The sequence below is a fragment of the Pollicipes pollicipes genome, unplaced genomic scaffold (genome assembly GCF_011947565.3).
Source record: "Pollicipes pollicipes isolate AB1234 unplaced genomic scaffold, Ppol_2.1 Scaffold_4881;HRSCAF=5763_pilon_pilon_pilon, whole genome shotgun sequence".
Taxonomy (NCBI): Eukaryota; Metazoa; Arthropoda; class Thecostraca; order Pollicipedomorpha; family Pollicipedidae; genus Pollicipes; species Pollicipes pollicipes.
Window position 1 is genome coordinate 38,977,786 of NW_023596576.1, and position 9,624 is coordinate 38,987,409.

General features: G+C 53.5%; 1 protein-coding gene across 3 annotated transcripts; it reads left to right on the forward strand.

The window, feature by feature from the left end:
* Positions 1–815: 815 nt before the first annotated feature.
* On the forward strand, positions 816–4,462 carry LOC119100741 (putative PE-PGRS family protein PE_PGRS46). 3 transcript variants are annotated; one of them, XM_037223847.1, is made up of 2 exons: positions 816–3,094; positions 3,329–4,462. In XM_037223847.1, the coding sequence occupies exons 1-2, from the start codon at positions 856–858 to the stop codon at positions 3,880–3,882; spliced, it is 2,793 nt and encodes a 930-aa protein (XP_037079742.1). In that variant the 5' UTR covers positions 816–855; the 3' UTR covers positions 3,883–4,462. The 3 variants fall into 3 exon arrangements, with proteins under 3 accessions (XP_037079742.1, XP_037079741.1, XP_037079740.1); XM_037223846.1 differs by having other exon boundaries at positions 817–1,732; positions 1,766–4,428; XM_037223845.1 differs by having other exon boundaries at positions 817–4,428.
* Positions 4,463–9,624: the final 5,162 nt, after the last annotated feature.

Consider the following 9,624-nt stretch of genomic DNA (forward strand, 5'->3'; position numbering starts at 1 on the left):
CGTAATGGAAGTGTACACCGTCGTACAGACCAGACTTGTACCTGATTCAGCTCGGCTGGAATGGAATCCAAGTCTGTGTTAATGTACATAAAGTCCGCATCCGATTCAGCTGAAACGGAGAGTTAAAGCTGAAGTTAAGTCGGGCCCAAGCAAAGCGAAATTCTGACAACGGACTGTAGTACGCTCAGAGCAAGCAGAACTATGGTACTCACCATTACCAGCCAAGTCACATCTATGTGGTTACCTATCTTTGATATAAGCTTTTTCTGAGCGCTTTCCGAGTGCTTTTCCCAACTGCTTTTCCGAACGCTTTTCCGAATGCTTTTCCCAAACGCTTTTCCGAACGCTCTTCTGAATGTTGTTCCGTACTGCGTGAAATCGATCATTTGAACAGTTCCAAACGTGTTCTTGCGCCATCTAAAATAAGTCTGCTTGCATATCTACCAATGTTTAAGAATATTTCAATACTGTCCCGAAAGTCCAATGAGGGTCGATGTTCATTGTTCCCCGGCTGCTGAAACTAACGGAAGGCTTCCGATCCAACCAGTGCGAGGTTTAGGGTTGGGCACGGACGTGCATCCTTCTGCGTTCTGACTGTGGCTCTTCAGGGTCGGATGGCGTCATGCGCCTGTCACGTCAGTCAGCTGAGCCCTCGGGCCGAAGAGTCTGCGGGGGGGGGGGGGGCGGTCCTTTGGCGGCGGGGCTGTCAGCAGTGGCGGAACTAGCCAACCGCTCAGGGCTGTATAATGCAAGGGCCAGGCAAATCCTAGTCCGCTGGCGGAACTACCGCCGCTATAAGACACGCCCGGCTGGCCGGCACGATCGCAGTTCTCCCGTCGCTCAACTGGCGGCAACATGAAGTCGGCTCTCTGTTTGCTCGCCGTGCTGGCGGCTGTGGCTGCGCAGGTCAGGAGGCCGTCAGGCTTGTACCAGACCCCCGCTCGCGGCTCCGGCATCGCGGGTCAGGTGTCGGAGAGTCACCAGACGTCTACCGCAGGAGATGGCCTAGGAGGCGGCTCAGGTGGCCAGGTTGTTGGAGGTGGAGTCAGCACTGGTGGTCAGTTGGTTGGAGGTGGAGTCAGCACTGGTGGTCAGTTGGTTGGAGGTGGAGTCAGCACTGGTGGCCAGTCGGTTGGAGGCGGAGCCAGCACTGGTGGCCACTCGGTTGGAGGTGGAGTCAGCACTGGTGGCCACTCGGTTGGAGGCGGAGTCAGCACTGGTGACCAGTTGGTTGGAGGGGGAGTCGGCACTGGTGGCCAGTTGGTTGGAGATGGAGTCAGCACTGGTGGTCAGTTGGTTGGAGGTGGAGTTAGCACTGGTGGCCAGTTGGTTGGAGGTGGCGTCAGCACTGGTGGTCAGTTGGTCGGAGGTGGAGTCAGCACTGATGGTCAGTTGATTGGAGGTGGAGTCAGCACTGGTGGTCAGTTGGTTGGAGGTGGAATCAGCACTGGTGGTCAGTTGGTTGGAGGTGGAGTCAGCACTGATGGTCAGTTGATTGGAGGTGGAGTCAGCACTGGTGATCAGTCAGTTGGAAATGGAGTCAGCTATGGTGGTCAGTTGATTGGAGGTGGAGTCAGCACTGATGGTCAATTGATTGGAGGTGGAGTCAGCACTGGTGATCAGTCGGTTGGAAATGGAGTCAGCTATGGTGGTCAGTTGACTGGAGGCGGAGTTAGCTCTGGTGGACGGCCGGTTGGAGGCGGAGTCAGCTCTGGTGGACGGCCGGTTGGAGGCGGAGTCAGCTCTGGTGGACGGCCGGTTGGAGGAGGAGGAAGTGGAGGCAGTGGTGGGTCGGTCCAGTCCTCCGTGTCCTCTTCCAGCCTGTCCAAGCCGGGGTACGGCCACGGCAGTGGTGGCTCGGCCAAGTACTCCCAGTCCTCCTCCAGTCTGTCCCAGCCGGGGTACGGTGGCGGCATTGGCGGCGTCCAGACGAGCCAGCTCCAGACAAGCGGGCTGCCGTCGGCCCAGCAAGGCAGCTTCTCCAGCCAGACGCTTCCATCCGGGGCCAACCGGCGACCCACCAACGAGTTCCTGAGCAACCCCAGCAAGTTCGACTCGGCACGTCCGGCAATCATTCCGAGGCCGTCCGGCGGGGACAAGCCCGACTACCAGGCGAACATCTTCCTGAGCGGCCAGGCCGGCGCAGCAGGACCGCAGCTGCAGGGCAGCTCGGTGAGCAGCTCTTCCAGTCAGGGAACTTCGGCTCAGACAACCGGTGGAAGACAGCCCGGGCAGGGCGGGGATGGACCTGCTGGAAGCGGTTCCCAGCCCGGTTCCGGACAGTCAGGTTATGGAACTGGAGTTTCTGGCCAGGGACTCCAGTCCCAGGGAGGTAGTGGAGGCGGTATTGGCCAGGTCGTTTCTGGAAACGGTATCGTTGGCCAAGGACCTCAGCTCCAGGGATCCAGCGGAGGAAAGCCAGGACGGGGCGGATCTGGATTTTCTGTAGGTAGTGCCCATTCTATTGGTGGCCCGGCCGGCTCTGGAGCTGGTATTTCTGGCCAGAGCTCCCAGTCGCAAGGAGGTAGTGGAGGGAGACCGGGACAGGGTGGGTCTGGATCTTCCGGAAATGGTATTGCTAGCCCAGGTTTCCAGTCCCAAGGAGGTATTGGGGGACAACCAGGACAGAGCGTGTCTGGATTTTCCGTAAGTAGTGTCCAGTCTAGTGGTGGCCCCGCCGGTTTTGCAAATGGCATCTCTGGTCAAGGCTTCCAGTCACAGGGAGGTAGCGGTGGAAGACCAGGACAGGGAGGACCTGGATCTCCTGGTGATTACCAGCCTAGTGATGGCCTGGCCGGCTCTGGAAATGGTATCTCTGGTCAGGGCTTCCAGTCCCAAGGGGGTAGCGGTGGAAGACCAGGACAGGGAGGATCTGGATCTCCTGGTGGTTTCCAGTCTACTGGTGGCCCCGCCGGCTCTGGAAAGGGCTCCACCGGTCAGGGCTTCCAGTCCCAGGGAGGTAGCGGTGGAAGACCAGGACAGGGAGGATCTGGATCTTCTGGTGATTACCAGCCTAGTGGTGCCCCGGCCGGCTCTGGAATTGGTATCTCTGGTCAGGGCTTCCAGTCCCAAGGGGGTAGCGGTGGAAGACCAGGACAGGGAGGATCTGGATCTCCTGGTGGTTTCCAGTCTGGTGGTGGACCGGCCGGCTCCGGAAATGGCATCTCTGGTCAAGGCTTCCCGTCCCAAGGAGGTAGTGGTGGAAGACCAGGACAGGGAGGATCTGGATCTTCTGGTGGCTTCCAGTCTAGTGGTGCCCCGGCCGGCTCTGGAAATGGTATTGCTGGCCAGGGTTTCCAAACCCAGGGAGGAAGTGTAAGAAGACCAGGACAGGCTGGATCTGGATCTCCTGGTGGTTTCCAGTCTACTGGTGGCCCGGCCGGCTCTGGAAAGGGCTCCACTGGCCAGGGCTCCCAGTCCCAGGGAGGCAGTGGCAGGCCTGGACAAGGTGGATCCGGAGCTGGGAGCCAGTTCGGTTCTGGAAAGGGCGTCACTGGCCAGGGCTTCCAGTCCCAGGGATCCGTCGGCGGAGGAAGACGTCCAGGTCAGCAGACGATCTTCCGTCCCTCTAGCGGCACACCCTTCGGCCAGGCTGGTGTGGGCAACCAGATCCTGCTGCTGAACACGAACCCGGGCCTCGGCGGCTCGGGCCCGCTGGGACATCAGCTGGGTACCTGCTCCGCCTCGCTCGTCTGCGTACCCGTCGCCATGTGCAACCCCTACACGGGCTTCGTGCGCGGTGGGCTGCGCTTTGAGCCGAAGGAGCCGACCCTGCAGCCCACTGTGGCACTCGACCGCTGCAACCAGCTCAAGGACGGCGGCGTCGGTGACGGCGTCTGCTGCCAGATGCCGCACATCAACGACCCCTGGCCCCGTCAGTGAAGCGGCACGCACGGTGATGTCTGTGACTGCGCTGCTCGGGCGTTGGCAGTGCCTTTTCGCTATGGATTCCATGCTTGTTGTACACAAGTGTCGGCTGTTAACGAGCGAACGATGTGCAGTGGGACTGCTGAGCAGCGCTGTGTGCTTCACTTGTGCCGGGTTTCCTTGACCCGCCCCTCCGCCAGACCAGTGGCGCTGGTGGCCTGGGGCTGACCGCATTCGTCCCGGTGCTATTTGGTGGTCTGCATGTTTATTTATTTATTACTTTCATGCCATGATCAGGGCAAGTTATGCATATGTCACATGCCTGACGTGCGAGCACAGCTAACCTGAATACATATGATAAATGCAAAGTGTTGATTTTCTTCGCTGGTACGAATGTTTTTACCGGTGACTATACATACGATAAGCCTCAAGAGCCCTGTTTCACTGGTCAGTTGATTATCAGCCATGACCCGCCAGGCGTATCAGGTCAGGTCGGATCCAACGCGAGCGTCAGTCTCTAGCCGTGCCATGCATGGGACACAGCATGTTGCGTTATCCATGGTTAACCCATGACCAATCACATCGTTGGCTTCACAATCTCAACATGTCGAACAATTGGAATATAATGCGTGCATGGCATATGGGGACTTCAAATTAATTTCACGTCTATCATGTAATTAATTCGTGATCTGTGCTTGGAAAGCACCGGACACGCTGTTTGCCATTCTCAACAAATTGGTTCGAAAAGTTGGTGACTTTCGCAGTGCAGACTTCTGCGACGAAATCCAGGAATTTTTTCTCCAGTTCGGTTTGACGAGCCCTTAGCTAAGATTGGGTGGAGAGCCATCGTTCCGTATTGGAAGCCCGGGCTTGCACAAGACCCTTCCATTTTCTCATTGTAGACTCCCATTTTACTGACATCATGTCTCCTTTTATTGTCGGAGGGTTCCGATCAACGCAGAAGTCCTTCTGGGGGTCCAGTCGTTATGTCTGTTCAGCAAATGTTCATGTAGTCAACTCGAGACCTCTTGCCGACACAGAGCTCCTGCTAGGCACTGCGGGTTGCTGAATGACACAGAGCCTCTCACTGTCCCAAGGTCCTCGACCAGCGCTTATCGCGGGCCCCGGCGTTGTTCCGGTTCGGGAAATGGGCCCAGGGCTCAGGCTCACAAGGAGACGGCTGTTCTGTGCTGGCAGCCTTCCTGGCTAAAAGGAGGTCTGCATTGTTCCAGGGGTTCTCAATCGGCATAAAAGGCCCTCTCACTGGCATGAGGCCGCGACCCTGCGGGCCGGGATTCTTAATGCGGCCTGCAATTGGACCTCAGGGCCCTTCAGCCTTCCAATCGTACTCTTGATCGTAGGTCCCAAAGAGCCAATCGGACCGCTCTCCGAGTTCCCTCAAACACTGCCCCTTGCCAATACGGCACCCTCTGCTAGGCACTGTGGGCCACTGCAAATCACAAGCCCCAGCCTTTTCCCTGCTTGAACAATGGGCCCGCCGACTAAGATTGAGACGGAGCCGTCTCTTCGGTAATAGCGTTGCCTGACCGACACAGCGGCCCGCATCGACGCAGGGGGTCCCGCCTGGCGCAATAAGCCCCCTGACTGGCAGTCGAGGGCCCAGTCCTCTGGGCCGGAAGCCTTTGATCCGACCTCTTGCCAGGCCTTCCGGACCGTCTTAGAATTTTCGCCAACACTCTCTGTGTAGATCTTCTCCAGCCCTTTTAAAGGCTTGGGTACGGCTCGTGGCCAATTTGTTCATGAATGCTATTGCCGCTAACTTTCCCTGGGTTACGACCGTGCCCCTGGACAAGAGCGTGGGCTTAGTCCTGATGTCTTAGGGCAATTATCGGCCTATCTCGCTGATTTCAGTGATCTCTAACCCTGTTGGAGATGCTGCTCCCTGATGAGCTTGAGGCGTCATTCGTACCTTCACTTTCCCTGTCACGCTGGCCTTCTGCTGTGTGATGCCCAGCATCTGTCTGTGCGAGGCTGAGCTCCCCTGACAGCCTGGGGGATATCTGTCACCACAACCTGCTAATGTTCCTCTGTTCCCACTCCCGAGAAAGATCAGCCTCAGCGGTATGGAGCTTAGCTCCATGGTTCTCGTGACCCAGAAGTATGCTACGCCGACGATCTGCTTACCTTTTCTAGTAACGCCTGCCATCTGGGTATGCTTAGGATTGTCGAAGGTTTGCCATCCGGTGGCGTTTGGAGTTTGTGCACCCCAGCCCGGCGCACACTAAAATCCGTTGGTTTGTTTTCGGGGGGCAGACTCGATAGACATGGAATGGCACCGGTGCGGGCAATGATTGCCCGCGCGTGTCCAGATCGAGCATAAGGGTGTCGTGCTCGATCCGCGGCAGCGCTGTTTGCCCACGTGGGCGGACGTCTGCACCGTGCGCGGACCTCATTTGACGCTCTGGCACCAGCTGGTATGCTGGTTCTCCATCTTCCGGCGTGAAAAAGGCTTTCATGAGGCGCGCCTCGGGGACACGACTTTTCTTTTTGGGAGTGTGTAATCTGTTTTAAATGCCGTGAGCATTGAGCACATCGAGCAAATGCGGCACATGGGGGCCAGCAGCCGGACTGCCACGGCGAGCGAACAACACAGTCATTTTCAGGCTCTGCGCGTCCGCGAAATCAGCATGAGGCGCGGTCTGGTCTGCTGTGTTCAGAAAATTCTGCAGCTTGTCTCTCTCTTTATATCGCTGGCGCCCACTCTCTTTGAGGACTCTAGCCTTGGTCGTCTACCGCCTGGGTGAGCTTGCCGGAAGCCTTGCTGGATCCGCTTTTTTGCTGTGTGGGTGAGGATGGGGGTGGCTAGTGGACTTGACCTGCGGGAGGATGGATAGCTGCCCCCCTTTCTCCAGTGCGGCCCCACTGCGATGTGGCTGAGTGGCTTAGATGGCTGCTGACGAGAGCCGACCCAGAGACAAAAACCCTAGCACAGCTATGATGTACGGATTAGTGAGGCGTCCATGTGTATTCAAAGTGTGTAGAGAGTGCGTTTATGGCAGCATCTTCTTTCATTATATGCTGTTCGACAGGACGTTATAAACAACGACGACGACGACGACGATGGTGATGATGGTGATGGTTATGATGATGATAATGATGATGGTTGTTATTGTGGTGGTGGTTGTGGCGACAATGATGGTGGTGGTGGCACTGGTAGCGGCGGGAGAAGGGTCACAATTTAAAGTTCCAATCGCAATTTTGATCACTCAATTCTAGTCAGAACACGTTCATTGATAGCTCACTGAACGCTGATTTTGCCCCTTTTTTGACGTCGAAAATTTTGGAAGCCAAAGTTGTTATTTAGTCGCGATAATGTAAAGCGAGTTAACATGATTCTGCTAAGATAATGTTTAAAAACTCAGTCATTTCTTTGAACGCCCATTTCGATGTTGATATCTATTCTTACTCATCTCAAAATTATTGATACGCATTCAGCAATCTACGGCAAACAACGACAGGTTGCCATGTATAACCCGATCCGGCTATGGCCTACATGACCACGCCCGTGTGGGTCAAGTCACGGGTCTAGAAAGTAAGTTATACTGCCAAAGAAATCTGCGTCCAAAAGAGCTTTCTTATGATTTAATGCATACACACAGACACACACACACGCATTAATATACACACACATATATATATATATATATATATATATATATATATATATATATATATATATATATATATATATATATATACAAATATATTAATGTGTGTGTGTCTGTGTGTAGGTATTATTCTGTGTTAGAGAGAGAGAGAGAGAGAGAGAGAGAGAGAGAGAGAGAGAGAGAGAGAGATATATATATATATATATATATATATATATATATATATATATATATATATATATATATATTAATCTGTGTGTGTGTCTGTTTGTATGTATTTAATCATAAGAAAGCTCTTTTGGACGCAGATTTCTTTGGCAGTATAAGTTACTTTCTAGGCCCATGGCTTGGCCCACACGGGCGTGGCCATGTAGGCCATAGCCGGATCGGGTTAAATATGGCAGCCTGTCGTTGATTGCCGTAGATTGCTGAATGCGTATCAATAATTTTGAGATGAGTAATAACAGATATCAACATCGAAATGGGCGTTCAAAGAAGTGACTGGATTTTTAAACATTGTCTTAGCAGAATTATGTTAACTCGCTTTACATTATCGCGGCTAAATTACAACTTTGGCTTCCAAAATTTTCGACGTCAAAAAAGGGCCAAGATCAGCGTTCAGTGAGCTGTCAATGAACGTGTTCTGACTAGAACTGAGTGATCAAAATTGCGGTTGGAACTTTAAATTGTGGCACTTCTCCCGCCGCTACCAGTGCCACCACCACCAGCATTGTCGCCACAACCACCACCACAATAACAACCATCATCATTATCGTCATCATAATCATCATACATAGATATGTTTTTATATATACAATGCATATATTGTATATATATATATATATATATATATATATATATATATATATATGTAGGTAGATAATCAGATAGATAGATAGATAGATAGATAAATAGATAGATGACGTTTTAATAACCATTTATGCTTGAGCTCAAGCGCATTCTGCTTCTCATCCCCCGTCCTAGTACCCTTTCGGCATGCACAGGGTATTTTGCATGCGTTAAGGAGATTGGTGAGTGGCAGGACCACACTGCGGCCACTGTGGGAAGCCTCCGTTCCGTTACCGAGGCTAACACCACCCACGGACACCTGTCCCGGGTTTGTGCGGACGCTCGGGCGCGGCTGCCGAAAGGAGTGGGACTCAGCCAGCTGAAGCCTGACGTCACGGCTCGCCCCGGAGGCACGTGACGTCACCTGGACTCAGGATGAGGCGATAACTGAGGAGAGAGAGGCGGATGTCCCTTTACCATTTTGGAGTGAGACCGGAACCAGCGCAGGGACACGCGAGGCAGCGCCACTCAGTTAACGCTGGCATCTTCTTCGTGGCCATTCTGAGATCAGCACTGACAGGATCAACATGCGGACGCTGATCGCCACGGCACCGTGTGCTGTTGCGGCAGGCAATACTGGCCGTAGAAACGCGCCAGCAAACTCCACTGAAACAACGACCTTTGCAGTAATCTCTGGAGGGGGCTGTGGTTTGCTTCTCATTTGGGGGCATAAGCGTAGGAATGTTTCACAAAGTGTGGGGGGGGGGGGGGGGGTGGCAGGCAAAGGACATAGTTACTTAATGACGTCTCATGACAGGTAAGCCTGAGCGACCTATGGGGAGAAGGGGAGATTGAGGACTTCACTCGCACTTAAAGGGTGTGTTCCACATTTCTATGGGGTTTTGAACTGAAATGGCCATCTTGAAGGCCTTTCGGTGCAGTTCACAGGCCTGCCTTTTCTAAGACTTAAACCCCTGTAGTTTCTGAGCTACAAGCGCTCGAAGATGGGAAGACTATTTCGGGGAGAGTATTTCAAGGTCACCTTGGCATTCATGATGTTGTAATGACGTCATTCAAATCATGTCATTGCATAAGCCATGCGGCAATCCAGGCTCAGAAAAATGCAATGATCGAGTCGTTCATATCTGGCGTTCGTGAGCGCGATTTCCAAATATAACCGCCGTCATTTGGCTATCAATCAGTGTTGTGCAAGGTACCATGACCTAATCAAACAATGACGTATCGAGAATCATACTTACTAAACAAGGACTTGTGCTCTCTAGGACAGTGTTTTCTACTTAAAAGCGTGCCAATAGTTATAAGCGAGCTTCGTTCATCA

Excerpts from the sequence above, each read along its gene's own strand:
- LOC119100741 (XM_037223845.1), top strand. The coding sequence starts at position 856 with ATGAAGTCGGCTCTCTGTTTGCTCGCCGTGCTGGCGGCTGTGGCTGCG.